The sequence below is a fragment of the Bos indicus x Bos taurus genome, chromosome 2 (genome assembly GCF_003369695.1).
Source record: "Bos indicus x Bos taurus breed Angus x Brahman F1 hybrid chromosome 2, Bos_hybrid_MaternalHap_v2.0, whole genome shotgun sequence".
In the NCBI taxonomy this organism is placed as follows: Eukaryota; Metazoa; Chordata; class Mammalia; order Artiodactyla; family Bovidae; genus Bos; species Bos indicus x Bos taurus.
This window is the reverse complement of record NC_040077.1, coordinates 36,854,347-36,875,005: the sequence shown is the minus strand read 5'-3', so window position 1 is coordinate 36,875,005 and position 20,659 is coordinate 36,854,347. Positions and strand designations below refer to the sequence as shown.

At 36.7% G+C, this 20,659-nt stretch overlaps 1 protein-coding gene across 18 annotated transcripts in view; it reads right to left on the bottom strand.

The window, feature by feature from the left end:
• Nucleotides 1–20,659, bottom strand: part of BAZ2B (bromodomain adjacent to zinc finger domain 2B) — a 421,537-nt gene that overhangs the window by 37,889 nt on the left and 362,989 nt on the right. For all 18 annotated transcript variants that reach the window (XR_003514169.1, XM_027559699.1, XM_027559752.1 and 15 more), the window contains 5 exons: nucleotides 13,167–13,307; nucleotides 8,808–9,062; nucleotides 7,632–7,846; nucleotides 6,703–6,777; nucleotides 5,662–5,905 (listed from right to left, as the gene is read on the bottom strand). Coding sequence is in view for 17 of the 18 variants with exons in the window: in XM_027559699.1 (XP_027415500.1) it covers nucleotides 5,662–5,905; nucleotides 6,703–6,777; nucleotides 7,632–7,846; nucleotides 8,808–9,062; nucleotides 13,167–13,307 (930 nt within the window). In the remaining variant the exon portion in view is untranslated. The remainder of the gene's footprint in view (nucleotides 1–5,661; nucleotides 5,906–6,702; nucleotides 6,778–7,631; nucleotides 7,847–8,807; nucleotides 9,063–13,166; nucleotides 13,308–20,659) is intronic.

Below are 20,659 nucleotides of genomic sequence, written 5' to 3'. Positions count from 1 at the left end.
ATATGTCCCTATATGTCAAAGTTTAATTGTCCACATAACCTCCTACACACCACCTTGTGAGGTTAAAGTTCACAAAGATCTCAACGCAAACCTAAGGATTAGGGAGAGTTGATATGTTGAAGGAATAAAGAGTGAAAAAGGAGGGAATCACCCTTAAGACAAAGAGCTGTGACTTAAAGAGCAGTATCTTCTAATTCAGTGGTCCCCAACCTTTTTGGCACCAGGGACCGGCTACGTGGAAGACAATTTTCCACAGACTTGGAGGGGGGATGATTTGGGGATGATTCAAGCTTATTACATTTATTGGATACTTTATTTCTATTATTATTAAATCAGCTCCACCTCAGATCATCAGGCATTAGATACCAGACGCCGGTTCTAATTGAAAGGAATGGCATGGGTCTCACTGGAAAGGTTCCTGCAATTAGTCCTTTATGTGGTATAACAACTGACACCACCTATACTTAATCAAGAAGCCAAACCTATTTTTGGAGGAAAATCAATCAATAAGGTTCTTTAAAAAGTTAACCTTTAGTTTTATTAGGAAATTGGTAAGTGGCTACAAATTCTTTATTATAAAGAAAAACTCTCAAATCATGTAAAAGAAATGTTTCTTTGGTCTCTTAGATCCTAAAATATTCCTTACTTTAAAACACTTTTAAACTGTTTTCTCACATTAATGACAAGATACACATTTGCCAGGATTTTGATCAATCTAATTAACTCTATAATTCAAAGTTCATAAAAATAAAATACTACTTTAAAATGACACATCCAGTCTTAAAATGTGAATAATGATTTTTAAATCATTAATACTGATTTTTAATAGTTCTTTTATTTCCCTTAAAGAAAACAATTTAGAGTTTGTTAATTCTCCATGTGAAAAATGCCAAGCGAAAAACAATTTCTGTAAATAAATTCTAGTTTAATGGGTGACTATCCACTAGAATACACTGATACCCGAACACAAAGTTGTCACATTTATGAGAGCTAATACTTAAAAAAAATTATAATATTAAGTGCTGAAAAGGTATGCTAATTCTGTTTTTTTAAAAGGTGGTTAATATTGATCAAAAAAGTTTAATTTCTGCTAAACAGCTCCACTTGCCAAAGGAAGCAGACTGGTTATAAATAGTATCTTTGGGTAATTACAGTTCTGAAACCCAAATTATATACCCTTTTGTCACAGCATGAGAGTTATTTGATCAAGTGATTTCAGAAGTACAACATTATGAAGTAATTCCTGTAAGGAATCTCACAGTAGTCTCCTTTTCAGCCTGCTACTTTTAAAATAAGTAAGGCTCACTCTAGCAAATCATTCTGGTTTAAAATATGTAATTTATGAAAACATTTTGCATTTATGCTATTTTTTACTTAAAAGAATTGTATAGCATATGATTTTATAAATTATACTGTTATCCAGATTAAGTAAACATTTGATTTAGTAACATCATTGGTCTTGTTCAGATATTATTTTCACATAATATATCAATAATCCATCCTTCTAAGCTTTATTTCTCCAGAAATATGGAGTTGATACAAGAAAGGAAACGTTTTTCCTAGACTTCCTTCACTAAATAATCCTGGCATTGAAGGCAGAATGGCTGGCTGTATATTGTTTTTTGAATGCCATTTCTTCAACCCTATCAATATTTCTAGCATTCTTTTCTTGTAAAAGGTAAACATCAACCTTTATCTCCTTTTTATACAAGTCCATTTCCGTGGCTTATGGTCGCTTTCCTTAAAAACACTCCTCCATTACCTTGCCTTCTTCCCTTTAGCCTACTCTTCAAAGCTAGCCCCCCCTCCACCGCTCGTATCTTTACCTTAACTGAATCTCTCCAATATCTCTAGGGACCTTATACTATTAATTATTCTCTTTTATCTCTTTAATCTTCCACACTTATCTCTCATTTTACTGACTCTCCCGTCAACCAAAAATAGTCTCAAATCTTCTGCATCTGAAAAATCCCTGGTCTTTGTCCTCCTCTAGGAACTACCCTTTCTTTTGAGGTATAATGCTTGAGACAATCATCTTCACCTTCTCACTTTTCATTGTTTTCAAACAATTCTAGCCTTGCTTTGGCTCTCACCTCTCTAAAGAAATGGTGCTGGCATTGGTTACCAAACACCTCTGTGATGGCGAATACAACAAACACATTCAGTCCTCCTCACATTACACTCCTGCTCCTTTAACATTTTTTTGTAAATAATTGGATTTATTTATTTATTTTTGGCTGTCCTGGGTCTTTGCTGCTGCGTGGGCTCTTCTATAGTTGTGAGGAGCGGGGCTTACTGTCTAGTTGTAGGGTGCGGACTTCTCATTGCAGTGGCTTCCCTTGTTGCAGAGCATGAGCTCAAGAGCATACGGGCTCAGGAGTTGTGGCTCGCGGGCTCTGGAGCACAGGCACAGTAGTTGTGTTGCACAGGCTTAGTTGCCCTGCAGCATGTGGAATCTTCCCAGATCAGGGATTGAATCCGTGTCTCCGGCATTGGCACACAGATTCTTTACCACTGAGCCATCAGGGAAGCCCTCCATTAACACTGTTTATATCTCCCTCTTTTTAAAAATGTTTAATTTTCTTGATTCTTATTATTATTACATGGGTGGGAAAGAGTTAACATTGTAGGTTTTTGAAAGGTTGGCTTACAAAGCTGACCCTTGGCTAGCATCTGGGAATCTGAATTTTGGAGGGTTCCCCAACCCAGAGTGACAAGAATAGCTTGCTGGACCTAAACTGCGCTAACAATGTGGTTTATACCAAACACCTACTCTTTTTTGGAGTGGGGGGAGGCTGGAGTTTTGGCACCTTCTATGCAGAAGGTACCTATGTGGTCATCCCTGTATAAAACTTTGGGCACAGTCTCTATTGAACTTTCTTAGAACACAACATTTCAGCTGCGGCACAATTTAAATGTCACAGCACACTGCTAGGAGAATTAAGCCCATCCTTTGTGACTCTACTGGGAAAAGACTCCTGAAAGCTGGGACTCATTTCCCCTGGATATTGACCCATATGCCATTTCTCTTTAATGGTTTTGCTTTGTTTTTCCTTTTGCTGCAATAACTTGTAGCCATAGCATGACCAGAAGCTGAGTTCTGTGAGTCATCCTAGTGAGTCACTGGCTTTGGAGGCGGTCTTGGTCTTGGCAATCCCTGACCCACTACAGAAATTTTCTACCTTTGTTCATTCTTCAGCAAGAAGTCCTGAAGGCTCTTCTTAAACACTGACATTCCCTGAGGTTCCAATCTCAGTTTACTACTCTCACTAATAAACCAATTCTCCTGTGCAAACTAAGCCAACTCATTATTTAAACTATTGTCTATGTACTAATAACCTCCAGATCTACATTTTCAAGACCAAACTCTTCTCCAGGCTTTGGGTTTTTAAATCCAACTGACTGCTAAACTGCTCAGACACCTCAAATTCAACATGTTCAAAATAAAACCTAGTATCATTTCCTAACTTCAGGTATTTGTTCTCTATTCCCCTACTCGGCTGTCATCTATTTTACTCTGCTGCTTCTCGATTCTTCTTTTTTTTAATGGCAATGCAATCTTTTGTTTTGTTTTTCTTAAAGCTTTATTTATTTATTTTTGGCTGCACTGGGTCTTCATTGCTTTGTGTGGGCTTCCTCTAGTTGCAGGGAGCAGGGGTTACTTTTCATTGCGGTGCACAGGCTTCTCATTGTAGTGGTCTCTCTCGTTGCACAGCACAAGATCTAGACACACGGGCTTCAGTAATTGCAGCACGTGGGCTCAGTAGTTGTGGCACGTGGGCTTAGTGGCTCTGCAACATGTGGAATCTTCCTGGACCAGTGATGGAACACAGGTCTCCTGCATTTGCACATGGATTCTCACCCATCATGCCACCAGGGATGATGTCCCTCCTGAATTCTTTAGATCAGGTAGTGGCAACAAAAGCAGGTAGTCCCTTACCAGAAAACTGGAATCAATCCTATCTCTCCCTCCATCAACCTACACAATCCATTTTCAAAGACTATTCATTTTTCCTCAGTATTTATTGAGTCTTTTCCTTCCATTGGTCTATTTTCAGACCTATCACAATTCACCTAAACCAGAGCAGTCTCTCCTGACTCATCTTCCCACTTCTGATCTTGCACTAGCCAAATCTATTTTCCACAGAGTTGACATAGCGAGTCACTGAAAAATCGAGTCTGACCAGGTCCTTCCATCACTTATAACCCTTCAATGGCTTCCTATCACCATAAAACTATAAAATCCTAGTTCACAGTTGTTGTACATGAGGCTATCTAGTATTACGGAAGCACTTATACGGCCTGTAAAGCACATCATGGTTTCAAGGCTTCTGAGTCCTTACTCATGCTATTCTCTCTGCTTGGAAGATTTTTCCATGGATTCCTGGATTCTCTATAGGTTAACATTCAGCCCAGCTTGTAGCCTCAGCTAATGAGTTCAGAAAGCCTTTGTGATCATTTATTCCTCAGAAAGATTCAATGTCCTTCTTTTGTACCCGCCTGCTGCTGCTGCTAAGTCACTTCAGTCGTGTCCGACTCTGTGCGGCCCCATAGACGGCAGCCCACCAGGCTCCCCCATCCCTGGGATTCTCCAGGCAAGAATACTGGAGTGGATTGCTATTTCCTTCTCCAATGCAGTAAAGTGAAAAGGGAAAGTGAAGTCGCTCAGTCATGTCCGACTCCTCATGACCCCATGGACTGCAGCCCACCAGGCTCCTCTATCCATGGGATTTTCCAGGCAAGAGTACTGGAGTGGGGTGCCGTCACCTTCTCCCGCCTAATACATTGTAAATACTGCTAGCAAAGCAGTTAACATTTAACACATTATTTTTTCTTATTCTAAGTCTTTCTCTGAAACTGTAAATTGAAAGGAGAGTTTCAGTGCTTTGTTCATCTTTGATTATGGTCTACACGGAGAAAACAATCTTAAAAAAGAAAAATAAGTAGAGTTAATGCAGAAAACAAATGTATGGTTACTAGGGGATAAGGGAAGAAGGAGAGATAAAGTGGGAGACTGGGACTGACATATACACACTACAATGTGTAAACAGATGACTAATAAGAACCCGCTGAATAGCATAGGGAACTCTACTCAATACTCTATAATGGCCTATATAGAAAAAGAATCTTAAAGATGTGTGAATATATGTATATGTATAACTGATTCATTTTGCTATACACCTGAAACTAACACAACATTGTAAATCAACTGTATTGCAATAAAAGTAAGTTAAAAAAAGTGCCTAGAGCCATGTACTCAATAAACTAGGATCTGAGAAATGTATCAGTTTCACTACACCTGACAACACTGTGAAGGCATTAAGTACTGTACAAAATAAACATAAGATATCACGTTAATAGAATTTACAAAATACCTAAAATTAAGAATATGAATAGTTCTTTGGTGAACTCTCAAGTTATTATACAAACAGAAAAATTTAACTTCTTTTGTTCAACATAAGTACCTTCTATGCGCAGAGGTTCTATTCAATATTTACCTAAGCATCACAAAAAACCTTGAAGTGAATATTATATTTAATTTTCAGATGAATAAACTGTGTTGAGTGTCACCATGGAATTCAAATCCAAATCCATTTGACTTCAAATTCTGTATTATTTTCAATATTTCATACAGTATTGGTCAAGTCTAAATTTTATTACCTCATCTTCACAGATCTCAGTCTTCTTTCCTTTTTTGTCTTCTTTATCTTCTTCATCTTCATCATCTTCATCAGCTTGGTCATCACTATCATCGTCATCATCATCATCATAGTCACTGTCTCCTCCCTTCCTTCTCCTTTTGCGTCCTGGAGTGGGTGTGCCCAGTGGATGCTGTTCTTCTCCAAGATCAATGCCACCGGAAGTGTCTCTTTTGCCTGTTTTCTTAGCGTGAATGATTCTGAGCCTTTAAATAGGAAAAAAAAAATGATACAGAAGAAAAGGCTTCCCTCTGTACTTTTTAAATATCATACTATGAATTTTAAGCATGTGGTTATTTCTCTCAAAGTAACCAATATATCAATGACAATAAAAATTGGAAGAAATATGTTCACAGAAATTATAAAATATGTTAACTTTTAAGAATTATACTGTCTATCTCTTTGGAATTAGAATACATTTTTTTAAAAACACAGAAAACTGAGATTAACTCAGGAACAGCCAAGTGATAGTTCTTGATCCTATCTGACTGAGTAAATTTCAATTCAAGTCACTGCAAAGAAACTATCCTCTTAACATGGAAGTTGAATAATTTCAGCATTATATTTCCTAGCAGGAAGCTAATTGAGTTTTAATGCTGAATATATTTGGATATGTTAGACTCTCTGTAAAAGCAAACTGTAATTAGAAAGCAATTAAGGAAAAATATGGTAGAATCCAAACAGATTCTATTTATGACAAAAGTAACCTGATAGAAACAACAATCTTTGAATATATGATCGTTTGACTTCTTTGAAAGAAAGATAAATTGACTTTCTTTTAACTTTGAAGCATGTGAGTTCAATGAATCTCAATATAGCTTTTGTCCACTGAAAACTCTGCCTCTGAGTTTTATTAATTTTATATCTCAGCTTAATTAAACTTTGCCTTTTCTAATTTTTAGACAAGATAAAGTTTAAATTCCATATTTTCACTTAGTATGCTTTATTCAGAAATTTGTGAAGAAGGAAAACAGTATATTAGTTTCAATAAAATAGGACTTACTTGCGGAGTTTACCTTCTACCACCCATTTATCTCTCCTTAAGTTTGACATATAATCAATGTTCTTGTCGATTTCACTGCCAATGCAAAAGTTTATTAGAAGACATAAATTAATACATAATGCAATACATTAATTTGGTAAATAAAATGATGCAGATTTTTGCTAAGTACAAATGATGATTGCCAATGAATAGCAAAAACAAATGAAAAATTATACTAATACATAGCTAAGAGATGTACAGAAAACTTAAAACGTCCAGCAATGGTAGAAACACATGGCTCTGAAATATTTGGATTGATTCTTTCCCTAGAAACGTAAAGGAATAAAAGTTACATAATTAAAATCTGTAACATAATGAATAGCAAGAACAAGATGAATGAGGAATTTGTTCACCAAATCTTCAAACATTATAGTGGAGAACTTACTTTGACTCTTAAATGAGATTAAGTACTTTTTAAAAAAGTGCAAACTAACATGCAATAAATAAATAATATTAAGATTGTGTCAGCACATGATAAAAAGTAGATGGATAATTCTACAAATGGCTTCTAGCAAAAAATGAGGTACTCATCTGCTACCAAAGATAAAAGAAAAATTCTGAGTTCTTACAACAGTACTGGATTCTAGAGTCATAGCAACAAAAAACTGTTCACATTTCAGTATACAAATAAATAACAAAATTACCAAATAAACAAGAAGTGTTACAAGGACTATACACAGTATGATTCAAAATTTCTTTTTAACAGCCTGAAAAGAAATACATTAAAATACCATTTGTCATCTCTGAATGGTGAGATTAGTGTAATTTTAATTTTTTTCTTTGTCGTAATCTGTTACTTTCAAATTTTCTATAAGCAATTTGTATTACTTTGTAACTAGACAAATTTAAAACAGAAAATAATCACCAGAAAATTCCAGACATGTGCTTACCTCACCACACTCTTGCTGCATGCCAGTTCATTGATCAGGAAAGCCAGAACTGAGGCTTTCTGTGCTGGAGTGTGAGCCTGAAAAGCTTTAGTCTTCAGGCTTTCAGTAAGTTCAGTCTGTCCACAGTGTGCTTCCATAAAAATCTGCAAAATCTCGGAAACATTGTCTCGATTCACACCAACATTCAGCAAATGTTCTCCAAGAGCTGTTTTGGCCTACAAAAGTTTGGCATTTTTATCAGTATAAGGACTGATACTGACTCATAAAATATAAACAGTAAGACTTTTAAATATTGGTATTATATGATTTAGATATTACTGACAAGGGCTTTATTCACATTTATGATGAAATGGAGATAAAAACAGTCAACGGATGATCGGACAAGCTTTCAAGTACTTGTAATTTTTCCATTCCTTCTTCAAACTTGGCTAAAAGTTAGGTGTGGAGAAGAGTATGTAAATTTGTGGTTAAAAATTCATACCTTCTTTGACCACAGAAACTATCTGAAGGTTTTACAGGCTATATCCATCAGTAGTGGTGGGGGAGGGGTTGAAAAGTACTATTATTATTGTGTTTTCTGGTTCTACAGTGTCATGGATTTTATTGCCTGGTATGCTGAATGAATAGGGAGATGGAGGAAAAAGTAACAGGTATATCTGGAAACTTCTCTCTCTACAATATTATCTAGAGTAAAACTGACTGAAATGTGTATCTTAATTGGAATTAAGATAAATTTGAACTTATTGAGTATCCACATAGCAATATAGAGTCTTAACATGCTGTTCTACAGGGGTCTTGATTAGCCTCAGTTATTCACAATTTCAAAGAGAACACAGTATACTTTCAGAGGACACATGTAAGTTCTAACTTCTTTACAAATTTTGAATTTTCTGTTTTGCTAAATATTACTTGGGAATTTCTTAAGTAAGTTTGGCTTTTGCCAAAAGCTAAAGGAAAATAAAAGTAATTTGAGAATGATTTACATTCCTTAGGCTTTATGAACCAGGTTTTTCTAAGTTTGTACCAACTGTAACTGAAGCAAATCTACCTTTAACTTCATGAGAAGCTATGTAGAAAAAATTGAGTAAGTCTATACAATCTTCTGCTAACATGCTAAAGCCAGCTATTAATGCACTGATAGTACAAATTAAAAAGATGTATTTTGTTTTTTTTTACCTTGTATCCTGTAATTAGACCTGGATCACATACAGCAGCTGAGAGGAGCCTCACAAGCAAGTCTTGTACTTCACCCATGCTGTCCCCTATATTTAGCAATCCCTCTTGAAGAACACTCAGGTTTGGAACATCAATATTCACATCAAAGCCCAAAACTTTACCAAAGTTTCGTAAGAACTGCACCACCATGAGACAGTCTGAAAATGTACTTCCAGAGAGAACAAGTCCTGGAATACGAGGCAACTCTGGCAAAGGCTGAAAATAAAAGAAAAGAAAGAAAAAATAATTTTAAAAGCCATGATTTTATACCTTCTGAAGTAAGGTAAGTTGTTATTTTTATCTTGCCTTATACCAGTGGTTTTTCCCTCTAGATTGTAAATTCCATGAGGGCATTTCTATAACTCCCTGGTGAAAGCAAAAGTCACTTAGTCGTGTCCAACTCTTTGCGACATCGTGGACTATACAGTTCACGGAATTCTCCAGGTCAGAATGCTGGAGTGGGTAGCTTTTCCCTTCTCCAGGGGATCTTCCCAACTCAGGGACTGAATCCAGGTCTCCTGCACTGCAGGTAGATTCTTTATGTAATCATAAAATCGTGAAGACAAGTAACCATTAATAAATTTTGGTTGAAATCAACATGACCTTAGATCTCTACAAAAGAGAACACTAATTTTAACTTACATATTGACAAAACACAGGTTACATAACTGGAGGAAAAATTAAATAACATAAAAAATAAGTATCTCATGATTACTTTACCATGGAACAACTTAGTAGGGCACACGCAACACTTTCTTCTAATGATGTAGACTGATTTATAATTCACACTTTTGGGGAGCTCAGAAACTAACCGTGTACGGATCTGTGGCTTGTATGCTTGGAGAGAGAGATACCATCTTTGGCTAAAGAATGTAGATAAATTACTAGGTCCACATGACAAGAACCTACGACCCTGTCAAGAAGCCAGTTAGAGTGCAACTGTCAGTCTTGAGGTTTCCTGTATATAGTGAAACACTGATTCACTATCAAAATGAGAGAGCTGTTTCTTCTGCTATTTCTCAAATATGCTCACATATTAACATTTTAATGACTAAATTATATTTTCAGCTTTCATGGACATTTTAAAAATTAAATAAATAAGTAATCTAAAAACATTTTCATCCATGAATATGATTCAATAAATATACTTTCAGTTATGATTGGGAAAAATGTGGCTTATAAACATTTCTATTTATCTGAATTGGACCTTGAACACAAAAATGTGTCCTCTACTCTGCACTTGGTGTAATAACGAACTAAAGACTTCTTCCACTAATAGTGTGTAGAAACACAAACTATGGATAACTGCTGACATAATACAAATCTTTTGTTACATGTGAAAACCATTTAATTCTGTTTTCTTTTTTCCTGAATCATATCAGACATACATAGTTTCACATGATTCTAAAAATTTATAAAGCAAAACCAACCAAAGTAAGTCTTAAAGTGCAAGTCACTCAGTCATGTCCGACTCTTTGAGACCCCATGGACTATACAGTCCATCGAATTCTCCAGGCCAGGATACTGGAGTGGGTAGCCTTTCCCTCCTCCAGGGGATCTTCACAACCCAGGGATCGAACCCACGTCTCCCACAATGCAGGCGGATTCTTTACCAGCTGAGCCACAAGCTCAAGAATACTGGAATGGGTAGCCTATCCTTTCTCCAGTGGATTTTCCCGACCCAGGAATCAAACTGGGTGTCCTGCATTGCAGGCGGATTCTTTACCAACTGAGCTATCAGGGAAGCCTAAGTCTTAAAATGGACTTACAAATATTTTATATGCGTGCATATGGACTTAAATGAAAATAAAAGTTTATTTACCATAATTTAGGATTTAAAAAGATCATTAAGGATTAGCAAGAAAATAGTTTATTAGGATTCAAGAAAATTGCTTAGTATGAGCTTATTAAAACATGTTAACTAACCACTATACCTATTCTGTGCTTAGGAAATTTTAAACATCCAGTTGACTAAAACTAGGTTATATACAGGCTTCCCTGGTGACTCAGACTGTAAAGAATCTGCCTGCAATGCAGGAGACCCAGATTCAATTCCTGGGTCAGGAAGATCCCCTTAAGAAGGGCATGGCAACCCACTCCAGTATTCTTGCCTGGAGAATCCCATGGACAGAGGAGCCTGGCGGGCTATAGTTTCTAGGGTTGCAAAGAGTCTGAAGCGATTTACCAACATGTGCATACTTTCATCTTTATTTAAAAGCATTTCTGGGCTCCAAAATCACTACAGATGGTGACTGCAGCCATGAAATTAAAAGACGCTTACTCCTTGGAAGGAAAGTTATGACCAACCTAGATAGCATATTCAAAAGCAGAGACATTACTTTGCCAACAAAGGTCTGTCTAGTCAAGGCTATGGTTTTTCCCATGGTCATGTATGCATGTGAGAGTTGGACTGTGAAGAAGGCTGAGCGCCAAAGAATTGATGCTTTTGAACTGCGGTGTTGGAGAAGACTCTTGAGAGTCCCTTGGACTGCAAGGAGATCCAACCAGTCCATTCTGAAGGAGATCAGCCCTGGGATTTCTTTGGAAGGACTGATGCTAAAGCTGAAACTGCAGTACTTTGGCCACCTCATGCGAAGAGTTGACTCATTGGAAAAGACTCTGATGCTGGGAGGGATTGGGGGCAAGAGGAGAAGGGGACGACAGAGGATGAGATGGCTGGATGGCATCACTGACTCGATGGACGTGAGTCTGAGTGAACTCCGGGAGTTGGTGATGGACAGGGAGGCCTGGCATGCTGCGATTCATGGGGTCGCAAAGAGTCAGACACGACTGAGCGACTGATCTGATCTGATCTGATGCTAGGTAAGTAAATAGAATATTAATAAATTTAATTTTCCACTTGACTACTAGAAGTTTGGGCTTCCCTGTTGCCTCAGCAGTAAATAATCTGCCTGCCAATGCAGAAAACATGGGTTTGATACCTGGGTCAGAAAGATCCTTTGCAGAAGGAAATGGTAACCTTTTCTAGTATTCTTGCCTAGGAAATACCATGGACAGAGGAACCTGGCTGGCTACAAACAGCAACACTAGAAGTTTGCTTTAAGCACTTTATAAAAGAGCTTGCAAAAATAGAGATAATCATTATCTGTATGTTATATGGCATATGAGTAAATATAGATGCTACTGACCAAGTATAACTATTGTATCATTGAGACACTATTATAGACATGATATGCGCTGACACAATTTTCCAGGAATAGTATCTTAACTATAGCCAAACATAATTGACTTCTACTCATTAGTATGTGAAATCATACCAGCTGTTACTATGCTTCTGCTCTTTCCAAGTTGCTACTTTTATGTATTTTAGCAATATTACAAATCTGTGAAGCATGATGGAAGAGAAAATACACCTGAGGTACTCTGACAGGACACACTTCTTGGCTTTCAGGATCATAAAGAGTATGGGCTCTGGAGTTTAACAAAATGAAGCCTGAATCCAAGTTGCTACTTGTAAGTTGCATAATCTCAGGCAAGTTCCTTAACCTGTCTGTGTTTTAAGTTTTCGCATCTGTAAATGGGCAAAAATATCAGTTCCACAGGATTGCGGGGAGGACCAAATGAGAAAATTCATTTCAAGCACTTAGCACTGTGCCTGGCACGAACTAAACACACTCAACAGTTAGCTACCACCACTAAAGCACTGAAAGAGGTTTTATTGCAAATCCTAATTTATTTAAATATCTATGGAAGCCTGAGGGAGGAGTTAGATCTTTCTGTTCTTAAATGCCTCAAAAAGACCAAATGAAACACAGAAATCCTATTTCTATAATTCATTTTTATAGATTTCTGCAGTATATTACTTATATTAAAAAGGTTCGTGGTGCTCCATTTATATATTAAGAACTGCCATTATCAGCACAGAGCTCTAGAGAGGTTTACTTGTAGCCATCCAGGAGAGACAGATGACCTAGACTTGGAAATTCACTGCTCTAGCACCCCACTCCAGTACTCTTGTCTGGAAAATCCCATGGGCAGAGGAGCCTGGTAGGCTGTAGTCCATGGGGTCGCTAAGAGTCAGACACGACTGAGCGACTTCCCTTTCACTTTTCACTTTCAGGCACTGGAGAAGGAAATGGCAACCCACTCCTGTGTTCTTGCCTGGAGAATCCCAGGAAGGGGGGAGCCTGGTGGGCTGCCATCTATGGGGTCGCACAGAGTCGGACATGACTGAAGCAACTTAGCAGCAGCAGCAGCTAAAAATACAATGCTTTCATAATGGCAGCTCTGACAAAGGAATCAGATGAGAACACAGAAAAATTCAAATATATTAATGTAATGGTTTACATGATACATTACCTTTTGGTCTGCTAAGCACATGTCTTCATTAGGCTTCTTTAGTTCCTTTGCCATTTCTAATTCTAATCTTCGTTGCTCTAGTTTACGTTCTTTATTTAATCTTTTCTCATCACGTTTTTCTTGCTTCAATCGTTCTTTTTCCTTAAAAAGAAAACCATGTCCACATATTCTCTTTAATCACTGTGTATGTTTAAAAAACTTCCAGTTAAAATTTAAAAGGTAATCAAAGTGTTATTTCCATGAACAAAATTTCTCTTGGAATGATTAGGAATAGACTTGAAATTACAAAGAAATATTGACATTTTGCTTTTCCATATTTTTTCACCCTTTGAGTTTGAAAATAACCTTATGACTGTATGTGTATATATATATATATATATGTACATACTAACACAAAATATCAGTATTAGTTTCAACCCTGATTATTTCATTATTAAAAATTTATTCAATCTTTTTCCAGATTATGAGAATAAAATATTAATACAAGCAGGTATATAAAATGAACATGTGCAAGTAAATATTTATTTTAAAAAGTTAACTAGGATTAGCGAAAATTTTTGTGTAGCTCCAGGAAATAAGATTTACAGCATGAAAATAAAACACGTTTGAATTTGCATAAAAAATAATTCAAAAGTGAATTAGCTAGTCCAAACATGTGCATCTATGATGAAATAAAAATATTATTAACCACTCAAAACAACACTTAAAAGAATATCAAATAGGTTCTGAATGCAATTCCAAAAGCATTAAAAATATTTTGGGTAACAGCAACAATATGGAAATAATCTTGTTTCCCTTCATGTAGAGGATGACATTCCTTTCAAAGAAGTGATTTTCCATAATACTGGTGTCATTATTTTATTGTAATATCTCAAATACAATTCTCTTTTTAAATTGAAGTATAACTGACTTACAATACTATGTTAGTTTTAGGTGTACAATACAGTGACCTAATATTTTTACACATTATGAAATAATCACCATAAACAAATCTGATTACCGTGTCTCCAAAGTTATTACAATATTATTGACTGCTCCTTATGCTGTACATTATATCCCCATGACTTAGTTTATAACTGGACTTATTTCAACCATTTCCCACAACCACCCCTCCCCTCTTTGAAATGCTAGCCTGTTTTCTGTATCTATGAGTTTGTTTCTGTTTTATGTTTGCTTGTTTTGCTTTTTAGGTTCTACATACAAGTGAAATCATATGGCGTTTGTCTTTGCAGACTTATTTCACTTAATACACTCTAGGTCCACCCACACTGTAACAAACGGTAATACTTCATTCCTTTTATGGTCAAATAATATTCCATTCACATATATACCACATATTTTTCATCCATTCATTTACTGATGAACACTTGTGCTGCTGCCATGTCTTGGCTATCATAAATAATTCTGCAGTGAACATGGGGTGCATGTATCTTTCTGAATTCGTGTTTTCATTTTCTTTGGATAAATACCCAGAAGTGGATTTGCTGAATCATATGGTGGTTTTATTTTTAATTTTTCGAGAAACCTGCATATTGTTATCTACAGTGGCTGCATGAGTTTATATTCTCACCAAAAGTCAACAAGGATTTCCTTTTCTCCACATCCTTGCCAAGAGCCATTACTTATCTTTTTGATAAATTGCATTTTGACAGGTGTAAGGCTGTATCTTATTGTCCTCAGCCCAATCAATATTCTTACTTATTAGAGAATAATAATAATGACAATTCTAACTTGTTATACATCTTTCAGTTTTATTTTTACCAAAATAAAGTCTACTTACTTTTGAATCTGGACTCTCTTCTTTTCCAAACTTATCTCCCACTTTTATATTCTATGTAAATTTAGTCAAACTACTTGCTATTCCTGATAAAAATATATTGTTTCCTCACCTCCTTATATTTGTGACTCCAACCAGAGAGGTCATTGATCTCATCTTGCATGTCAAATTCTAATTAAAAAACACCACCTTCTTCCTATTACCAATTTCTCATACCTAATTATAGCTCTTACCTATAATTTTAACCTAGCATTATTGCTTCCTGTAGTATGTTAAAATTTTTGCCCATAACTTAACCATCTCCATTTTCAATTACCACTGGTAAGACAGCACCCTGACTGCTGTAGCAGGGCATGCCAAGGGGGAAACAGAGGAGTGGAGAAGTATACTCCCAGCCAAGAGTTGAGAGAACGTGACTGGACTGTAGGTTGCATGGTAAATAGTTGCTGGGAACTGTGACGCATGGAGGTCAGGTCATGAGGACTTTTTTTTTTTCATGAGAACTTTTTTATAAGATATGCTCAGATTACTGCTCTTTTTTTTTTACTACTTCTAAATTTCTGAATTACTGATTCATGTAGACATTTGGGAAGGAAATGATAAAAAAGCTTTAAAATATACACAATTAATGTGTAACACAGAGAAGGTGATGGCACCCCACTCCAGTACTCTTGCCTAGAAAATCCCATGGACAGAGGAGCCTGGTAGGCTGCAGTCCATGGGGTTGTGAAGAGTCAGACACGACTGAGCGACTTCCCTTTCACTTTTCACGTTCATGCTTTGGAGAAGGAAATGGCAACCCACTCCAGTGTTCTTGCCTGGAGGGACCCAGGGACAGGGGAGCCTGATGGGTTGCCGTCTGTGGGGTCGCACAGAGTTGGACACGACTGAAGCGACTTAGCAGTAGTAGCAGCAGCAATTTGTAACAATCCCACAACACAATACAGATTTTCAAGTCAAATTATCATCAGTAGAACTATTTTGTTTTCTAGAATTAGATTTCCAATTTTTAAATGCATGAGATGTTGCTCTAAGTACTTTTCTGAAGAAGAGAAGACAACTTCATGGTCACTTACCAGAATAATGAATTATAATCACTAATAGGGAAAATATATTAAATGTCTCATAAACTTCATAGTAGCTGGTGTAAATTTTTCTATTATATAGGACTAACCCAGAATTCTTAATGATGTTTTAATAGTAATCATAAATAATTGAGACTTCTCTACTATTCACTAAGAACTGTTGAAAATGGTTGTAATTTCTTTTCAAAAAGAAAGAAAGGAACTGTGTGACACTAATGCTCTTTTCACTACACCAACTTCACAGCAGTGGTAATCTGAGGGTGTGAACACCCTTCAGCGATATGTAGACAATGAGTTAGAATAAAGGTATTCCTGAACATCATTTTTACCTAGTGATATGCAGTATTTTTCGAATTAAAAAAGCAATTCATAATGTGGCATGTAAAAATGACATCTACATTTTAGGATAAAAATGGAGATTTGCAAGAAATCTTAGAAATTTACAGGACCTGTATTACTTAAAGACAAGCATCCACTCCCTCAATGGAATACTTTAAGGAAACATGGAATCTCTAAATTGAATTAATTTGTTCACCAATTTATTTAATGACTTTTATTAGATTGTATAGGACTGATACAAATCCTGCAGTTCTGCTACAAAATGACTCTCAAGAAACCAGAGCTTCTAGGATCCCCTCAATGATCAACTAATATTTAAAATAAAGACAGTCACAATTCAGCCTCACAGAAGTTCTGGTCTCACATCTTATGATTCTCAGTGTATTTCCCACACTCTAGGCTCACTGTGTGATACACCTGTGTTGAAGAGATGTGTAAGCAGTTTGAGGCATTGCTTGGATGACAATGATATGATCATGAGGAGGAGGAATAAGAAGGTGAAGAAGGAAGAGGAGAGGTGAAGGAGAAAGGGAAGAAGAGGAAGAGAAGCAACAGTCAAGAGAGGTATATGGTGGTAGTGGTGGTGGTTTAGTCACTAAGTCGTCTGACTCTTGTGACCCCATGGACTGTAACCTGCCAGGCTCCTCTGTCCATGGGATTCTACAGCCAAGAATACTGGAGTGGGTTGCCATTTCCTTCTCCAGAGAGAGGTATATCAGTTCAGTTCAGTTCAGTCGCTCAATCGTGTCTGACTCTTTGCGACCCCATGAATCGCAGCACGCCAGGCCTCCCTGTCCATCACCAACTCCCGGAATTCACTCAGACTCACTTCCATTGAGTCAGTGATGCCATCCAGCCATCTCATCCTGTCGTCCCCTTCTCCTCCTGCCCCCAATCCCTCCCAGCATCAGAGTCTTTTCCAAAGAGTCAACTCTTCGCATGAGGTGGCCAAAGTAGTGGAGTTTCAGCTTTAGCATCAGTCCTTCCAAAGAAATCCCAGGGCTGATCTCATTTAGAATGGACTGGTTGGATCTCCTTGCAGTCCAAGGGACTCTCAAGAGTCTTCTCCAACACCACGGTTCAAAAGCATCAATTCTTCGGCGCTCAGCCTTCTTCACAGTCCAACTCTCACATCCATACATGACCACAGGAAAAACCATAGCCTTGACTAGATGGTATATACACAAAGTTAAAATCCACTAACCCTCTCTTCTCACCTTCCTCCCCCTAGAACCCAGAGGTCTGTTTTACTTAATACATTGTACCTATGTACCTGTCAGCTCCTCTGTCTGTGATGCATAGCCCTTCTTCCCTTACACACAACTAAAGCCCATGTTTTTATTTTTCCCACAACTAGTTTAGGAGTTTTAATATTTCCCTTTTTTTGAGCTTCCATATAACTTACTATAGCATTCATTGCACTGAGTGACAACTATTTGTTTAAAGTTGATCTCTTCCACTGTAGTGTGAGCTTCTAGAGGTCAGAAGAACAAACTTATTCACTTCTTTATGGACCTACTGATTCTAAGCAGTATAATTTTCCAAAAACATTCAGGAGAGTTTTTAATGATATTCTTTGTCTTTGACACTCAAGCCTGTATCAGTTCAATTTTCCTTTCCTACTGGTCTAAATATTATTTTTATTTCCAACTATAATAGTTATCATATGTCTCTAATGACATATACAATGTGATTTAGCATATAAAAATTATTTAAACATTGATTAACTTGCTGAATGAATAAATCTACAAATGTCACATTATTTAAATTTCAAGGCAATAACTTAATTGTCTACAAATGACTATGATATATAGCTCCTGGCTATATTTTAGATTGACTATAAATAATTACAAGCAAATTAGAATATCTCCTTCCCATTTTTTTGACTTTCATTCTCAGCTATTCCTGTCCTCGCTCAGTTTTCTAGATGTGGAGATTTATGAAATAAATACAGATCCTTGGAATATATCTAATTTAAAATAAAACATCTTATCATCTTAATTATAATACAGAAGAGAAATTTTCTGTATTAAAATATTACTAATATCTTAGTTAAGAAGTCAGTTAAATTTCATCTCAAAATTGAAACACCTTTCAATAGTAAATGCATTAAATTTAGATGATACTAAAGAGTCTAAGATACATAAGGTGACAATTTAAAAAGCAGTTTTTTACTCACATAAAAAGATTATTTTAGGGACTCTAAAAGCATAAATGAAAGTACTTCCAGAAATCCAAAGCAAAATAACAAAGGTATGAAATAAATGTATTTTATTTTAAAATAACAGAAGTTTAAAAACTAAACAACGAGTGTGGTAGGAGGATCTGCTATTATAAAGTTTTACAACTTATTAGATTGCAAAACAGGCCATTTTTAAGAGGCCATGCTGCAAAGATGCCTATGTTTTTTGTATTTTACGATTCTACTGGGTCTCTTAGGTATTTGCTCTGGGCATAATTAGGAGAATACATTTCTTTTGACAGCAACTTGTATTTAAATTTCAAAGATATAAATATTATTTAAGAGACACAGATTTACCTCAGGGTACAAGAGGAATAAAAGTGTAAATAAGATTAATAACACAAGCCATTTACAGAAGACAGATATAAAGAATAAAACTGGTGCTATTTTATATCATATATTGAGTATGAGTAGAAAAATTGGGATAATTTTTAAGGGCCTATTTTTACCTTTAAAATATAAAAAATTTAAGTTTAAAGAAATGAAAAATTATGAATCCATGATAAAATAAATCCTTATATTTCAAATTTTAATAAAATTATACCTTATTTGTATTACATATCATTGTATTTTACAGTTATAAAACATTATTTAAAAAGAAAATTTCCAGTTATCACATTTTCATAAAATCCACCAAAGTATTATACAAAAGTCTGCACTTTAGATTGTTATTGTTTAGTTGATAAATCATGTCTGACTGCTCTGTGACCCCATCCATTGTAGCCCACCAGGCTCCTCTGTCCACAGGGTTTTCCAGGCAAGATACTGGAGTGGGTTGCCATTTCCTTCTCCAGGGATCTTCGTGACTGAGGGATCACCCCATCTCTCCTGCATTACAGGTAGATTATTTCACCACTGAGCTACCAGGGAAGCCCTCATTTTAGATTAAGTATTAAATATTTTTAGAGTGAAAAGTGAAAGTGCAAGTGGCATCCAACTCTTTGTGACCCCATGGATTGTATAGTCCATGGAATTCTCCAGGCCAGAATACTGGCGTGAGTAGCCTTTCCCTTCTCCAGGGGATCTTCCCAACCCAGGAATCGAACCCAGATCCCCTACATTGTAGGCGGATTCTTTCGCAGCTGAGCCACAAGGGAAGCCCAAGAATACTGGAGTGGGTAGCCTATCCTTTCTCCAGCGGCTCTTCCAGACCCAGGAATCGAACCGGGGTCTCCTGCATTGAAGGTGGATTCTTTACCAAAGGAGCTATGAGGAAAGCCAGTTATTATTATACAAATGTCTTCTAAATTAAAATAAAAATTGCTAATAATTCTTGTCAGATAGAGATTTTAATACATCTAAATTACACTGAAAATAATTCTTTCCAAAATTGTGCATGTATCTTTTAAATGTGTATGATATTTAAAATTTTTCTGAGTAGTTAAAATGAAATCATTTTACATGTTTTTAAAGGTTAACTGAGGGGGGCGGTCCTAAGATGGCAGAGGAATAGGATGGGGAGACCACTTTCTCCCCTACAAATTCATTGAAAGATCATTTGAACGCTGAGCAAATTCCACAAAACAACTTCTGAATGCTGGTGGAGGACACCAGGCACCGAGAAAGGCAGCCCATTGTCTTCGAAAGGAGGTAGAACAAGATATAAAAGATAAAAAGAGAGACAAAAGAGTTAGGGACGGAGACCTGTCCCGGGGAGGGAGTCTTAAAAGAGAAGATTCCAAACACCAGGAGACCCTCTCACCGGCAGGTCTGCGGGGAGTTTTGGAATCTCAGAGGGCGACATTAACTGAGAGGAAAAAAAAAATAAATAAAACACACAGATTATGGGTCTATCTACAGCTCCCAGCGGAGAAGTAGCCCAGATGCTTGCATCCACCACCAGCAAGAGGGGGCTGAACAGGGAGGCACAGGATGCATTGCTTAGGGTCAGGACCTGGCTTGAATGCCCTGAGGACAATCTGAGGGAGCTAACGTGAGATAGCAATGCAAACCATGGGATAGCCAGAGAGGGGGAAAAAAACACAAAGAGGAAAGAGAGAGAGAGAGAGAGAACTTTCCCACTAAAAGCTCTAACCTAAGGCACTGCCCA